General features: G+C 38.8%; 1 protein-coding gene across 2 annotated transcripts in view; it reads right to left on the bottom strand.

Moving 5' to 3' along the window:
• The window catches only part of LOC136858600 (uncharacterized Golgi apparatus membrane protein-like protein CG5021), a 106768-nt gene extending 95735 nt beyond the window's left edge, over positions 1-11033 (bottom strand). Inside the window, exons 1-2 of one of the 2 annotated variants that reach the window (XM_067138276.2) lie at positions 10925-11033; positions 2247-2317 (exon numbers count right to left, since the gene is read on the bottom strand). In XM_067138276.2, the coding sequence (XP_066994377.1) occupies positions 2247-2317; positions 10925-10939 (86 nt within the window). In that variant the 5' untranslated portion in view covers positions 10940-11033. The remainder of the gene's footprint in view (positions 1-2246; positions 2318-10924) is intronic. The other variant, XM_067138277.2, reaches the window with a different exon arrangement.
• Between the last annotated feature and the right edge of the window lie 7164 nt (positions 11034-18197).

Genomic DNA, 18197 nt, shown 5'->3' with positions numbered 1-18197 from the left:
GGGACAGTATTTTGACAAGCTCCTAAATGGCCTTAATGACATCTCTGTTGAGGATGTAGGACAGAAAATAATAGAGGAAGATTTCCAAATTACATGGGCAGAAGTAGAGCAAGCTCTCCATAAGATGAGAAGTGGTAAGTCAGCAGGAGCTGATGAAGTTACAGCTGACATGATTAAAGCTGCTGGTCCAACAGGAATACAGTGGCTGTATAGAGTTCTCAGAACAATATGGAAAGATAACAAAATACCTGAAGATTGGACAAAAGGGATGATAGTTCCTATCTTTAGGAAAGGTAGTAGAAGGAAAAGTGAAAATTACAGAGGCATTATCCTCCTATCACATGGCGTTAAAATTATGGAGAAGATCATTGAAGACAGAGTAAGGGATATACTTTTCTTTTTTTTTTTGCTACGGGCTTTACGTCGCACCGACACAGATAGGTCTTATGGCGACGATGGGATAGGAAGGGCCTAGGAGTTAGAAGGAAGCGGCCATGGCCTTAATTAAGGTACAGCCCCAGCATTTGCCTGGTGTGAAAATGGGAAACCACGGAAAACCATCTTCAGGGCTGCCGACAGTGGGATTCGAACCCACGATCTCCCGGATGCAAGCTCACAGCCGCACGCCTCTAAGCGCACGGCCAACTCGCCCGGTAAGGGATATACTAGAGCCTATCTTAAGAAGAGGAACAACATGGCTTTAGGGCTGGAAGAAGCATAACAGATCTGATATCTTTGAGGATGTTAGCAGAGAAACACTGGGAAAGAAGAAAAGACCTAATTATTGTGTTTATGGACTTTGAAAAGGCATAATGATAATTTTCCTAAATCAACTATTTGGAAAAGTCTTAGAAAACTTGATATATCAGAGTACCTTATTAGGAAAATCTAAATACTATATACTAATATTGCAAAAGCTGTGTCAGTATTGGAGATGGTCACTCTGACTGGTTCAATACAACCAAAGGAGTACAACAGGAAAGTGCCTTAACACCTCTTCTATTCATAGCAGTTAAGGATACCATTTTAAAGGAACTAAAAGGAAAAGGTAATAAAGATCTTCAGGCTCTGGTGTTTGCAGACGATGTTGCAATATGGGATGAAACAGAGGAGGGAGTGCAAAATAAACTGAATGCATAATGTAAGAATGAAATTGAACCCAGCAAAAACAGTAGCACTGAAAATCAGCAGGCATAATACAGAATGCAACATAAAAATACAGGACCACCAAGTTGAAGTAGTACACCAATTCAGATATTTAGGAAGTATAATGGTTAGTAACAACAGAGCTGAGATAGAAATAACAAACAGAGTAACCAAAGGCTCTAACTTTTACAATATCGTTAAGACACCTACTATGGGATGAGAAGGTCCCACAAAGAACAAAAATGATCCTGTAGGCCTACAAGTCATATTTCATTCCCATCCTTACATATTCTCTGGAAACCTGCACACTAACATCAAAGGATTGTAGTAGGATTCAAGCCTGTGAAATGAAATTTCTTAGAACTGCCCTCCAAAAAGACACGACTTGATCACGTGAAAAATGATGAGGTCCGATCTAACCTAGGTCTAAATGCATCGATGGAGGAGAGACTTAGGTCATGTCATCTAGACCTAAATGGTTTGGGCAGGTTAAACGAATGAATAGCACAAGGTTACCATGTGCCTCTTTTTTTTTTTTGGGCGTCGACCCATGTGGATCTTTTGCCCCTACTGGCACGATATTGTATGAACCTGCGTGTAATTGGAATGGTGATAGTGTGGAATGTTGTGTGTGAGGAAAGGAAGATTAAGGACATCACAAACACCCAATCCCCAGGCCAGGGATATTAACCATTACAATTAAAAAAACCTGTCCTGGCCGGGAATCGAACCTGGGGCCGCTGGGTGACAGGCGGACGCGTTGCCCCCTACACCGCGGGGCCAGACTACCATGTGCTTATTTGGAAAAGATAATAGGTAGAAGACCAGCTGGAAGACCAAGAAGGAGATGGATGGACCAACTGAGGGAAGACGTGGAGAGAAGAGGATGGAATTGAGAATCTGTCATGGACACCAAAATCTTTTTGAATAGGCAACTTTGGAAGATGCTCGTTTTCAAACATCCTACCTGGCTCGCTGGAAGGGCAAACCGATGATGATGATGATGATGATGATGAGGAGGAGGAGGAGGAGGAGGAGGAGGAGGAGGAGGAGGAGGAGGAGGAAGGAGTTTAAAAAGGCTTATTTTAATATCTTCTTACTTCAACTTTCTACTGTCTCTTGCGTCGTCTTCTTCTCCAAATCCCAGGGTGTCATCATCCAACAGCGGTGCCTGAAAAGATAGTTAAATCATAGTTAAATTCAATTATAGTGCAGAGAAAAATTGTAAGTGTAAAGAATAGTTCAAATCTAAGATAGTGAAATACCATGCACATATACACCTAGCTTGATGGCAAACATAAATAGAGGATTGCAGGGATTGCTTAGATAATTCACAGAGGCTTGTAGACTGAAAACTTCAAGTCATAACACTCTATACTAAAAATAAATGAATGCAATATGTATGTATGTATGTATGTATGTATGTATGTATGTATGTATGTATAGTCACTCAAAAAAATGAGTTTATTGTATTATGTAAGTTCCTAAGAGGTACACTTTTCTCAGAAACAACTGAAGCTATAGATATTATGTTTGTTGTGGGTATCCACAGGATTTGTATCTACATGGGAGATGAATCACAACTGGATAATAATTAAAATTAAGTCCGATAAAATACTAAGAGCGAGGAACATACAATATCATGCGCTCATTCTTTTCATGAGCAACTACAGGGTCTCTCATATAAACCCAGACTGAACGTACGGTGTTTGTACTCTGTGCTATAGCAGCTGCAGTATGGGAGATGCGTGTATAGTTCTTGACCTTGCAAGCAGCTTGCAGGTGTTTGACCTCGTAAACGTGAGTCGCCAGTCTGAATCTCAGCTGTTAACATGGTGAGACAGTTATCATTGCAACACCGTATTTTCGTATGAAAAAGTTATTTGAAGTACAAGACTGCTTGATGGGTACACAATGTATTTGTTCAGTAATTTCCCGGTGAAGTGCCCAGCTTCATGAGCACGGATTCATGTAATTGTAAATAAATTTTAAACTACTGGCTCAGCGCTCAATAAAAAACGCACAAACAGTTTTAATGGAGGAAAAGCTAGATGACATTGGTGCAAATCTTCAACGGTCACCAAATAAATCGCTTACAAAATTAGCACAAGTAGGGGTTTTGGTTTCTTCTGCACATAGAGCTATAAAAGCTGTTACATATTAAACTGTACAGGTTTACATATGCCCATTGTTTAAAACCTGCTGATCCAGCCACAAGAGCGAGATACTGTGAGTGGTATCTTGCAACACTGAATGATACTTTATTCAACCCACAGCTTGTGTTCTTTTTGGATGAGGCCTGGTTTCATCTTAATGATTGTGTGAACAGTCATAACTCTTGCTATTGGTGTGCAGAAAATCCTAATGGTGTTTATGAAGTCCCTCATTATGATATAAAGATTTGTGTTTGATGTGATGTTAATGCAAGACGAATAATTGAGCCTATTTTTTTCGAGACAACAGTAAATCAACAAATTAATCTAAAAAGCCACCTAAGTATACTTTATAAAGTATCGATTAGGTGGCTTTTTAAATTAATTTGTTGATTAAACTCATCGATACGGCCATGAAGTGGACAGCTTGCAATACAACAGTAAATGCAGAGAGGTTCCAAGATTACATTTTGATGCCGTTCTTCCATCAGTTAATGGAAGAAGAAAAATAACATGGGTGATTTCAACAAGATTCAGCCCATTCATACAACAGAGATTCCCTTCGTACAAACTCGGAAGTGTTTGCAGACAGAGTGATCAGTGCTGGTCTATTACTCCCTCATTCTCCAGATCTAACAGTGTGTGATTTTTACTTGTGGGGAAAACTGAAAGAAAAAGTGTATCAAACAAATCCTCACACATCAGAACTGAAAGAAAACACTACGAATGAAATCAAACAATACAGTGGCAGAACTCACTCACGTCAGCCAGAATGTGGTTACCAGATACAATGCCTGTATAACCCAGCAATGACAACACTTCCAACATCTTTTATAAGGTAAGATTTCATATAAGATTGTATACACGCCTAAAGCAGGGTGGCCGCGCGCGACATAAGTTCGGCTGAGGCAGCTGCCGTAGCGCAGAGTACAAACACCATGCATTCAGTCTGAGTTTATATGAGACACCCTGTGTACATCATCTCTTACTTTTCCTATCTAATATGGCCCAATATAAATATATAATTTACAAGTTCTTTAAATGTAGGCCTATAACTCTTCTCATTATTTCATCCATTATAGTGAAGAATACAAGAGCAACCATGCACTCTTGTAGCATATTTCATTTCACCTTAAACCACCCTGAGGAACCATCACCTATTGGATACACCATTGGTAATACGTTTTGACCACATTCATTAAAAATGGTGGTAGATATCATTCTTATCATTTATTCCTTTACTGTCGTAAGCTTTTTGATATCTAAGAAATAAGAGACTATGTTCTTTTCTTTCTCCCACTGCTTAATCACCTTAACAGGGGATACGGGAAGCCTAGATACAGGGTGCATTCAAAGTGATATTGCTGCATCTGAGCATCCCCTGGGCAACAGATAAGGATGGTTCCTAGACGGCTGATTCTCTCACATCAGAAGTACAACATCCTAAAGGTAAAGTGCGATCATGCAAATGCCCTTCTTAGGGTCAACCATGACAATCATCTGTGTGAACATTGAGGGTAAGTCAACTGCCAAAGAGCAACTATTACATTAGAGTTTTATTTCATTCCACCTGAAAACTTTAGCAGAAAAAAAAAGGGTCTGTTATAATTTACGACTTCAACAGCCATAGTCACACTTGGGGCTATATCCAAGAGGATAGAAACAGAGAAGCTATCTTTTCATGGGCAGAAACCCACAAACTGTCCCTCATTCATGTCAAGCTCCCTACTTTTAACAACAGTGGAAGACAAAATTCTCAGCTATGTTGGATGAGAAGATTAAGACCGTTGCTACAATCCCTAATGAATATATATTGGAAAAAATCTATTCCTGTGCATCTATTCCAAATGCTGCAGGACATACTATTTTCAAGGAATTACTAATAATAATGTTATTGATTTTTATGTCCTACTAACTACTTCTGATGGTTTTCAGAGACGTCGAGGTGCCAGAATTTAGTCCCACAGGAGTTCTTTTACACGCCAGTAATTCTACCGACATGAGGCTGACGTATTTGAGCCCTTTCAAATACTACTGGACTGGACTGATCCAGGATCAAATCTGCCAAGCTGGGATCAGAATCAAGGAATTACTTCCAGATTAGCAGTCCTGATGGAAGCCTACAACAAGCTCTATGACAAAAGATTCTTTCAGTAAATAAACTCTTCAGGCAGGGCAAAGTATTCTCTCTTCCATCTTAAGAACATTCACCTCCGATAGATGGAATTACTGCTGCGTACCGAGTATAACAGCCTGCCTGAATATAGCGGTAAGTAGCTGGGGAGGTAGATAACTTTCTTCTTTAGCGCATCATTCCTCTGGTTCAAAAATTTTCTAATACTACTGGTACATAACACACTGGTTCATCATAATATTCCAACTATTCAATCCCTACTCTGAAGTGTTGATCTGAATGAGCAGTGTGCACACTTAAAGGAATAATGGCGGAGGAGTGTTCACGGCTGTCTTAGACCTGGTCATTCCAGCTCTGAAACTTTGGACTGTTAGACTGGCAGCGTAGCACTGTTCGTTAAAAGTGAGAAAATGTGCGTTTTTTCATTTGATTACTTCATATGATAGCACTGCTTTTAATTGTGACATTCCTACTGACGTCGTTCTATGACCTAAATCGATTTCAGTTGGGAAAACCACAAAGATTGAGGATGTAAAAAGAGGCAAGTGGAGAGTGAGTGACTGCCATTATAATGAAAACTGCCCAACTCAATTGTGAGTGGCAGTAGGCAAGTTGGCCTGCCATCATAATGAAAACTACCGAAACTGATCGTGACTGATAGTAGGCAAGAGGGCCTTGCATTATGATGAAAATTCCCTAACCCAGTCTTCCCATGAGAAAAGACGCATGGTGATTTCCCCATCGCGTTTCTGGGGTAAAGTTAAGAGCTATGCAATTGAATACAATCTTACAACATGTACACTACTTAACCTAGAATTCTGGAGCGAAGCACAGGTACATTAGCTAGATGATGAATGTATTGATATATTTATTTTTCACGTTTTTTTTTAATTTGCTTCACGTCGCACTGGCACAATAGATCTTATGACTACGTTCTTTTAGTTCATAGAGAGTATATTTGTGTATACTGTTGTATGATGATGAAGGCTATTTACATATGATGTTTCACTAATCAGAAGTAAAATGGAAAAGTCTGACACCTTGAAGAATTAGGATATCGGAAAAAGAAAAGGGAAGGGCCACAAAGGATGTGAAAGTGAAAGACTCTCTAGGCCTTGTTAACCTAATACTGTCAAGGATAAAATATAATAATTGACCACGGAAGGTTGGATTGGCGAGATGAAATGTGAGGAGCCTGACACAAGTGGAAGCAATGCCAGACTCAAGTAGGGGAACGTGGCCAGCAAGCCACACTCACAAATTGAGAGCCCCTGGTTTTCCTTTTAGTCACCTCTTATGACAGGCAAGGGATACCGTGGTATATACAACTGCCACCCCCACCCTCCACACCCAGCGCTGGGAGAGATTCCTGATGAGATGATGCTTGTTGTTTAAAGGGGCCTAACATCTAAGGTCATCAACCCAGGGAGATATTCCATGAAGGTTCCATGGCTATGAACATATCAACAGTCATATAAAACAGAACAATTACAAGCTCTTTTATTTTTTTCCAGAAAGAGGCTGTTTGTACCAGACTTTTCAATATGTGCCACGAGGTTGAAAGGTAGTGATGGTAGTGACTGTTTTAAGAGGAAGTACAATTAGGCAACCATCCTCTATATAACACTAACCAGAGGGAAAAACTTGAAGGGATCTGACATTTCGAAAAATGGAGATATCGGCCAAAGGAAGACAAGGGCCACGAAGGGCATGAAAATGAAAGACTCCCTAGCCCTCGCAAACCTAATAGCATCGGGGTCGGAAAAGAACAAGGGTTGACCAAGGAAGGTTGGATAGGATAAATGAAAGTGAGGAGGCTGGCACAAGTAAGTGGAAGCAATGCCAGGACTCAGCTAAGGGCCCCGTGGTCGCCAACCCACGCTCCAAAGTTCAGAGCCCCTGAGGCCCCTTTTAGTCGCCTCTTATGACAGGCAGGGAATACCATGTGTGATATTCTACCGCCCAAACCCACAGGGGGCACGAGGTTGAAAAATGCTACATTACTGTATGTTCACAGATTTACAGAAAGTGTATAATAGAATATCAACAGAATACTTGTCATGCTGAAACTTTATGGGATGAAGGGTAGGGTGTAACAGGAAATCATAGACTAACGCCGGCAGTTCAGCTACAGAAAGAATTAATGTTGGAAAGAGTTCTCTGGTTACAGAGATTGCTTGCTTGTTGTTTTAAGAGGCCTAACATCGCAGGTCATCGGCCCCCTATATAGAAATGAGGCACAGCTGTTTTCTTTCACCTTTACCATTCATCATCTACATGGAACTTGTTTTTTAATTTATTTTTTAATTTTATTTTACAATTTGCTTTACATCACAATGACACATATAGGTCTTATGGTGACGATGGGATAGGAAAGGTCTAGGAGAGGGAAGGAAGAGTCCATTGCCTCACTTAAGGTACAGCCCCACCATTTGCCTGGTGTGAAAATGGGAATCCTTGGGAAATCATCTTCAGGCTGCCAAGTGGGGTTCGAAACCACTATCTCCCGGATGCAAGCTCACAGCTGCACGGCCCTAACTGCACAGCCAACTCGCCCGGTGGAACATTTACTGAAAAGCATAAAAGAGCATGGAAGGGATCATTGGGTAGCTTGGTTTATGTTAATGCCCAAGCTCTAATACCAGACTATGCTAAAAATGTGCAATTTAATATTGTTGAATAGAAAAAGAATTGCAGTAAATGCGATATGAAAAATCAGAATTCCCAAGTGATGAGGTTGACTTTCATGGATGGGTGTGAAAGTTGTCGTCTTATACTACCGACTTTCCCACTCCTGTGGCGTCGCGGGTGCGAACTGCGTTGCACATGTGGATTTGGCCCTGTTTTACGGACAAATGCCCTTCCTGACTCCAACCCTATATGGAGGGATGTAATCACTATTACGTGTTTCTGTGGTGGTTGGTAGTGTGGTGTGTTGTGTGAAAATGAAGAGGAGAATGATGGAACATACAAAAACACTCAGTCCCCAAGCCAGAAGAATTAATCAGAAGCGATTAAAATCCCCGACTCGGTCGGGAATCAAACTCAGAACCCGCTGAACCGAAGGGCAGTACGCTGACCATTCAGCCAATGAGTCGGAGGGTGCGAAAGTTCAGTGAATTTGAAATATATCCAATTCATAAGATGGAGATAACAAATTAGTGAAAATCATTACTAGTACAGACAGGATGAAATGATAAGAGGGCATTCCCAAGTGAAAGATAACCTTCATCTTCATATCAACCGTCATGTAAAAGAGAATATTTAGGCCTACAAGCTCTTTTGTTTTCTAGGGGCCTGTGGGAACACTTTTCAGTTAACCCACAACACAAACGGCTGCATTTGGAGTGATGCTGTGACCAGGAAGCATGGACTGCTGATGAATGACATCATATTGTGTTCTGCAATGAATCGCCGTTCTGCACTACCCTGGATGATCATCTGCGAGTATAGCAGAGATCTGGGGAGAGGTCACATTATTCCAAAGTTTTGGAAACGCACAGCGGTGTTACTCCTGGCATCGTGGTGTAGGCAGCTATCGGATATGACTTCAGGTCATGGCTAGTAGTGATTAAGGGAACTCTAATGGCACAATGGTACATCATTGACATCCTGCATCCTCACGTTACCTCTCATGCGAAGGTATCCTAGTGCCATTTTTCAACAGGACAATGCTCATCCACACGCAGCACGTCTCTCTACGAACTGTCTGCATGATCTTGAAGTACTCCCATGGCCAGCATGATCCCTAGGTCTGTCCCCGATAGAACATGTGTGGGACAGGCTGGGACGTTAACTACATCCCAGTACCAGTATCCAGGATATCAAGGACCAGTTATAAAACAGCTTTAAGACTCTTCTCGAACCTTATATATTAGGAGATCCTGATAATTTTACTCCTGCTAACCCTCTAGTTACACCTGTTCATATTCAACCCGAATGATATTTTCATCATGTTTGGCGGAAACTAACCGAACTCCTTTTGATTTTGCAGAACCAAATCAGTGCAAGCATCCAGGCCAGAGGGGGTGCAACATCATACTAACAAGTGCCAAGTTCTTTGTGAATTTGACTTGACGAAGTTTTATTCATCTGTGCAGTTCGTTTTTCAACCAATACATGCGATTTTAACACACCTCATCACATTTAATATATGAAACAAGATCATAATTCATTACATGTGAAAAACTGTTTTTAATTACAAGCAGTCTAATGCCAGTGAGCGAAGATTATTATGCTAGGGGCTTTACGTCGCACCGACACAGATAGGTCTTATGGCGACGATGGGATAGGAAAGGCTTAGGAGTTGGAAGGAAGCGGCCGTGGCCTTAATTAAGGTACAGCCCCAGCATTTGCCTGGTGTGAAAATGGGAAACCACAGAAAACCATTTTCAGGGCTGCCGATAGTGGGATTCGAACCTACTATCTCCCGGATGCAAGCTCACAGCCACGCGCCTCTACGCGCACGGCCAACTCGCCCGGTAAGATTATTATGATCATCGATTTATACAATCACTCACAGCAAATTACTTTAACATCTTCATGTCATTCATTCCACTTATATTTTAAGCAATTTTTATGGTCACTATTTGTTTCAATAGATATAATCTTATTGACAATTTTTAAATAGTTAAAATTCATATTTTATCAATGTATTATTAGACGTTTTCTCGTTATATATACTGGGATCAGGGACCTGACCTACCTTGGATTACTTCTAGCTAATGATGCTCACTAAGCATGAGCGAAGCATGTCCTAATTATAATATCTGTTAATGGTTTTATCCAAAAAATATAAAGGATAGTCATGTATTGGAAAGGTGGTTTTATTAATATAATAACTTCTTATTCTGAAATCCAATACGATTTTATAATGAGATTCATAACTTGCAAAATAGGGGATTGTCAACACACTTTAATTCAATTGTGAAGGTTTGCAGACTACGGTTATCTAGGTGTACATCCACCTACACCTTGATCCTCAATAACTAAGTTAGGCTACCTGTATTCTAAACGAGATAGAGATGCAGACAAAATCGATGCTTAACTTAGACGAAAATGAAGGAAATACGATATAGACGCTTTACACAAGTTGTATCGTTAAGTCTCCGAATGAAAGGCTAAAGTAGCCACAGAAAGTCAGCAGGTAAGCCGTCATTGAACTCCAAGTAGGCCTATAGTGACTTACCAGTGTCAAACTGAAATAATTCCCTTTTACTAAGAGTACGTAATTCAAAAGAGCTATGGCGATTATTTTCCGGAAAGTGATAATGTAGTATATTCATGGCAAACATAAACGGTAATACGAGTTGGCCAGGAAAACATTAAACAAACACACATCGAGTCAATATTGTCAAGGCATATCTACAAGGCAACATAACCTACGAACGGTATTCGTATAACCTATGGATAACAGACAATCCTTGTTGCAATTAAAATGGACAGTTCAATTATTATAGCACACTTGCTGCATATTGCAATATAACCTCACCGTTGCTGATGCCATGATTTAGTCAACTTCAAAATCAGCTGCAATCAGATGCAAAGAATCAGATATGCCAGAAATGCCACCTAAACAGAAAGCTATTGCACAGAAAATGTATACATGATCACAACGAGTATTTATTATAATCATGATCTAACAAACTCATCATAAAATCATACGAGTATTTGTCCCTTTATGAAACAATAACATAACAATCAGTATAGAGCCTCCGTGGCTCAGACGGCAGCGCGTCGACCTCTCACCGCTGGATACCGTGGTTCAAATCCCGGTCGCTCCATGTGAGATTTGTGCTGGACAAAGTGGAAGCGGGTACTCCGGTTTTCCCTGTCATCTTTCATTCCAGCAACACTCTCCATTCTCATTTCATAGCATCTATCAGTCATTAATAAATCACTTTGGGAGTGGGATGTACTAATAGCCTATATCGATGACTGGAAAACAGGTTGTAGGTTTTAAAAAAACAATCAGTATATGTTTGTACGCTCCTCTCTTTCAAACCGTTGATATGCTTGAACTAGCACCATACGTCCTGTCATAGGAAAAAGCGAAAAGTGTACGGTATATTAAAACGCAGTTGTTATAAGGGGGCACGTGAGGATTATTAGAAAAATAATTTATATGAAGATTATGTTTTCAATTCTTCACGTGAAATCACTTAAGTTTAGAAATGAATAGGTAAAGGAACTGATTATTATGCCGACTTCTCTCTTACCATGGCGCCTGCCGGTCGTGTTGCTCCACAAGCTGTTGAGAATTTTCAGAAATGAAATAATAGTTTAATAGAAAGTAGTGAGTGCATAAAATTTAATGACGGAAAGAAGAAGGTGTAAAATACCAGTGGAAGTGTGGGTCAGGACATAGGTCAAATGGAAAATAATTCGCGAAGTGTTTGTGTACGGTATGTGACGCACGCATCGTGCATGCGAAAGCGGGAATGTGTGTTGACTGTGTTAATTTATTATCCGAACTGGCCTCAAGGGATGAAATTATTCGAATATTAAGGGAAGACATTGAAAGTATTAAACGTAATAGACTTAGAGTAAATGGTGTGACTGAAGTGCAAACTTAGACATGGTCGGAAGTAATCACGAGGAGTCGCAAAAGTAGGCCTAAAACTAATCATGATCGGGGCGTAGGCCTAGGTATTGAATTAAGGAATAAGTTCCAGGTCCTACAATCAATTACCTCTAGTGAAGAAGAATGTGTAAAGATTAATCATGTTCCAGCCATTACAAAGAAGCCTGCACTGGGGTTGAGGAAGAAATAATGTAAGGGCCGGGCTGAGTGGCTCAGACGGTTGAGGCGCTGGCCTTCTGACCCCAATTTGGCAGGTTCGAAACTGGCTCAGTCCGGTGGTATTTGAAGGTGCTCAAATACGTCAGCCTCGTGTCTGTAATTTTACTGGCACGTAAAAGAACTCCTGCGGGACTAAATTCCGGCACCTCGGCGTCTCCGAAAACCGTAAAAGAAGTTAGTGGGGCGTATTATTATTATTATTATTATTATTATTATTATTATTATTATTATTATTATTATTATTATTATTATTATTATTAAAGAATGTAAGGTAATTGTGTACGGGGATAGCCATGGTCGGGGTATTGCTATCGAACTTGGTGATATGCTACCGGGGACTGAAGATGGGTTTTTTTTGTCAAGCCAGGTGCTCTGTTAAAAGAGGTTCTTAAGTCAGATATCGAAGAGATGGGAACACTTAATGAGAATGCCTACGTGGTTATTATGGCAGGGACGAATGATATTGCTAGAAATGAAGAATCAAGTGTGATTTCTGGGGTGAAGGAAGCAATTTGAAAATTAAAGACCACCAATGTAATATGTAATATTCCACATTGACATGATTTAACCTAATTGAATGGTCTTGTGTAAATAAGTTAGTTGATGATACAAACAGGCGGCTACAGAAGATTGTCAAATGCTTTCAAAATACAGAAAGAATTGATATGAGCAATATGGATGGAGGATATTTCACAAATCATGGCATGCATCTTAGCAGAAGAGGGAAACAGCTATGTAATATGATAAGGAAAAAGTACAACAGACCCCAGGAACAACTATCGTGAATAATGCCAAACCATTGCTGTTCGATAAAAATGAGGAAGTTGCAGAACATTTGCAGGTAATTAAAGTAAGAAGAGTTGAGGAAGTAGTTGAGGTGAGTGCTACCACTAAAGAAGGATGCCTAGGAGAAGAAAATCAGCTGAAAGGGATTAATGTGACTCGACCACAATCATCACAGGGAGCAATACCAGAAAGCACCGAGTACTCAAGGAAAACTTGTGAGAAACAATTGAGCTCGTCAGTAGCAGTCACTTGGCTGAATGAGGAGAGGAGAGGAGTTATTGGAGAAGATGGATGTTGGAGCACCATCAGGCCGAACTCAAGGAGGGCAAGCTAAACAACCAGAAATAAGAACGTCAAGTAGGACAAGGAAACGACCAGTATTACTAGAGCATGATTTATAAGGTAAAAGGTAGCAATAGTAACAATCCAAAGGGAGAGCTAAATTTGTTCCACCAGTATGTTCAATCTTTAAGAAATAAAATTCTGTGTATGGAGGTTCTGTTGGCAGATAACCTACAAGGGTATGATGTATTACGCTTAACTGAACATTGGTTGATAGAGGATGAGTAAGTTTTGTAGAAAGAAAATGAAGTGTGGAAGTCCATGTATATATGTTAATAACAATATCAAATGTAAGCAGTTGGATAGATTTGAATATCTGAATGTAGAGGAGCATTTCGAGGCTAGCTTTGTTGAACTAGTGGATTATAAGTTAATACTTATATGCATTTATAGAAATCTTTATAGTAATGTTGAACCTTTTTATAATAATATTGAAATTATTTTAGATGACCTACAGAATAAGAACAAAAATGTAATAATCATGGGCGAAATGTAGATTTTTAAGGGAATAATGGTGGGCGAGATAAGCAAAGGCCAGAAATGTTGCTTTCCTTGTATGGTCTAAAGGTAGTTGTAAATCAACCAACTAGAATATCTGGGGATACAAAGTCAGCAGTAGATCAAGTTGTATTGAATAAGGAAATGTGGAATTATGAAATAGAAGTTTATGATACAAGTTTTTCAGATAATTTTGCTCAAATTGTGCATCTAAATTTTAGGGTAATAGAAAAACCGTAATTTATAAATAACAATGTAATTTACAGAGAAACTAGAATGTGTAACAAGCAAAATTTTCATATTTTAACCAGTTATTGGCCAAGGAAACTTGGGAGAGTGTATATAGAAATAACTCAACAAATGAGGCCTTCAGTGAGTTTTTGGGTTTGTTCAACTATTATTATCAAGTGGCAATACCAGTCAAAAGGGTAATTGTAAATAATTATAGGAATGGGTGGATTACAACAGGAATTAGAAATTCAAGTAGACGATTAAGGTTTTTAAGCAAATGTGTGAAAGGGAGTAACACCTCATCTTAACTGAAGGATTATTATAAGAAATATATCGAGAAGTTTTGAAGGCTGCCAAGAGATTGCATAATGAGAATGTGCTAAAAAAATTCTAAAAACAGGTCTAAATGCATAGGGAACATTATAAAAAGGGAAAAAGGTACTCTAGTTCCATTAAAAATAATAATATTACTCTTACAAATGCAGGGAAAGGAGTCAGTGATCCAGAAGAAGTTGCAGAAATCTTTAGTAACTATTTTCTAGAAGCGGTTTTGAGGTTAACGGAAAATTTTCAAACATCAATGACAAGAACAAACTTGAATACTGTTCGCAGGAATGTATCATCCATGTTTCTTACTCCTGTGACTGAGCAAGAGATTGAGAAGATAATAAACAGATGGATAAAAAGAAGTCTTCTGGTTTACATGGTTATTTAAACTACCTTATTAAATACGGTTACCAATTCATGATCAAGCCACTCTGTTATTTGATAAATTTGAAACTAACCACTGGTAAATGTCCAGACAAACTCAAGGTAACCAAAGTTGTTCCGATACATAAAAAGGGTAGTGAAGAAGATGGTGTTAACTATAGGCCTGTCTGCCTCCCCTCTGTATTGTCCAAAATACTAGAAAGAATTATGAACGATAGACTGTTATCATTCTTAGAGAAGCATAATATATTAGCTGGTTGCCAGAATGGCTTGCGTAAAAATTGATCAACAACCACACCATTCATTAACTTTATTGAACGGATATATGACACACTAGATGGGAAGGGTACATGTTTAGGTATTTTCTTGGACTTAAGCTTTTGATATAATTGACCCCAGCTTGCTTTTAGAAAGGTTATACATGTATGGAGTTCGGGGAGTGGCCTATAACTGGTTCAAATCATTTTAGCGGATAGAAGACAGATTGTTGAAAGATCATATACCGGTACTGATATGATCAAAAATATAATTACGAATGTGTATTCCTGTGCCAGAAACATAGATCATGGTGTTCCACAGTGGTCAGATTAGGACCATTATTGTATTTTTAGTATTGATTAATGATATCGTCCAAATTGTCGAAGATATTCCAGCAGTGCAATTAAATATGTTTGCAGGTGATATTACTGTTCTTGTAGCTTATGAAAGTTCTGAAGGGTAATAATTAGGGCAGGCAATGTAGTGAATTGGCTTGAAGATAATAAATTAATTTTAAGTAAACGGAAAACTTCTGTGATTACATTTCACCTTATGATTAATCTAAATATGGAAATTAGTCCAATATCATTTGGAGAGACCATAGTTGAGTACTCACCATCAACAAAGTTTCTTGGCTTGTGGATGGATGAATCATTAACCTGTGAAAAACATACAGAGTTCATAGTGAAAAAGCTTAGTAGAATTTATTTCATGATAATATCTTTGAAAGTTTTAATTTAGAAGCTTGAGGAATAATGAATTTTGCATATGTCCATCCCATACTAACCTATGGAATTATTTACTGGGTGAATTCGCGATATAGACAAGTCATCTTTAAGTTACAAAAGAAAATAATTAGAGGAATGGCCGTTGTCGGCAGGAGGACAAGCTGAAAGAAATACATTAAAATACATTGCCTAGCCGTTATATCTTCCATACATTTGTACTGTATATATGAAGGAGAATATAAACAGTTTCACCATAAACTCTGATGTACATAGGTATAATACTAGAAATAGACACAGTCTGCACATGGAACCACACAAAACTAAGTTATATGAATCAAGTTAGAGTTATGCAGGAGTACATTTTTTAATAAATTGCCAGAGTACATTAAGCAGATAAGGCCATGCTCAAAATTTAAGAAAGAATTATTCAAATTTGTTTCTAACCCTTGATTTTATTCTATTGAAGAATACTTAGGTCTTGAAAATTAACTTATGTATCACTTTTTTAATTTGTGCCTCTCTGCCATATAGTATATTTCTCTTTATTTTTCATGGCATGTATATTACTGTTTCACCCTTTGTTACTGTAAATATGATTATTGACGTGCCCCATATCACTGTATGATAAGTTGAATGAAATAAAATACAATACAATATCGGAAAAAAAATTATTGGAATTTAAATACGGTACGTTCATTAATTAGTATCCTGCACAAGTCAATTAATATTGAATTTTCATGGCTGCATTGTAATCCAAATCAACTTTCAAACCATTAGGTCGTATTACGTGCATGTAGTACATGTTGAAGAGATGTTAAGTACATTATACAACAAAAATGGCCAACGGAATACCAGTAGGATCCGAACTCACAACGTCCCGATTTCGCGTTGGTTACTCTACCAAGTGAGCTATGGAACCAAAGGTCATCTTTGTTCTGGTGAAAAGGATCAAATATACAAGTCTGGCACTACTGCCATCACTCAGTAGAGTGCATGCAAGTCACCCGTTAGGGGCCAGGAGGAGGGTTGCTGAGTTATTTACGTTATAATACAAGGCCTGGAAATAGAGCCCGTAAAACGCTATCGAAGTGGTCACGCTGTAGTTCAATGCCGGGACGCTAGGCTCGCTTTCCTGCTCCCTGTTTACCAGGTTCACGCCTTTAAACGTGTTTATTGACTTGGTTGTGAATGTGTTTATTCGTGTGATAATAAGCACTCACAGTTTCAATCATAGTTTATTGCTGTGTTCCTTATTGTCATTCACGAGAAATGAAAGGTAGTGGAATTTCATTTTACAAGTTTCCAGTGAATAGTGCTTTAAAAGAACGGTGGCTTTTTGCTACATCTCGCGGAGGAGACAAACCGGGATTTCTTTAGGTTCCTACAGAAAAATCGCGAGTGTGCAGTAAACACTTCAGAGAAGAAGACTTTAGTATTGGAACATCTAAAAAGACACTCCTGCTTAACAAAGTGCCTTCAGTTTTAACAGAGTTTCCCAAATACAAACAAGTCATTTTAAGCTGTAGGAAAGCTCCCAAGGAAAGACATACTGAAAAACCGGAAAGTGAAAATGAGTACCGGTATATAAGAAAAACGGGAAAATGTACGTAACAATGGGACACTCCTGTGCCTGATAATACTGGAGAATCTGACCTGATAAATGTAGGCACCACAACAGTAGGTACACAGTTTTCTCCTGTATTGAAACAACAGTACCCAAATACATCACGAGGAAACTGAGGAAAGAGATCAAAAGAAATAGAAAGCACGTGACCATTATTAAGAAGTTGTGCGTAAAAACCCGTGACTTGGAAGCAGAACTTAGTAAGGTAAAGAAGGATTCCTGAAATCTTTCAGGTCGAGTTTCTAAAATTCAGAAGAAAGCTGAGGGAGGTAAAATGAAAGCAAACTTTTTGTTAGAGCAACTTCAGAGCTTTGCGAAAAGAAATGTAAATACCAGGAGACTACAGCTAAAATTTGTCTGCTGCTTAGGGTTACCAACTGAAAATTTCCAAATGCAGGACATTGCTTAGCAAAAAGCAGGACATTTAAGAAAAATGCCTGACAATTTTAATCGATAACAAAATTATACATATATTACACACAAATTTTTACAAAAGGAAATACCTTACTTAATGATCAGTCCTTGCTGCTGTTCATTTCCTTGAAGCTGTATTTTTCAACAGAACCTACTTTTGAAACAAGGCGCGAGTTATTTTCGTGAAGTACATATTTATAAAGTTCTTCACACGACACATCTTTGAAATTGAACTTCACAAGTAAGATTCCTTTCACTGATTCTATCAACAAACGGTTCCTTTCCTTTGTCCATTGAGCATTTAGGAATGAAAGCATCCGTTCAGTGGAGGCATTGCTGCCTGGTATGCAAAGAAAATCTGGCAAATCTT

The sequence above is a fragment of the Anabrus simplex genome, chromosome 1 (genome assembly GCF_040414725.1).
Source record: "Anabrus simplex isolate iqAnaSimp1 chromosome 1, ASM4041472v1, whole genome shotgun sequence".
Taxonomy (NCBI): Eukaryota; Metazoa; Arthropoda; class Insecta; order Orthoptera; family Tettigoniidae; genus Anabrus; species Anabrus simplex.
This window is presented reverse-complemented; position numbering and strand designations above follow the sequence as displayed.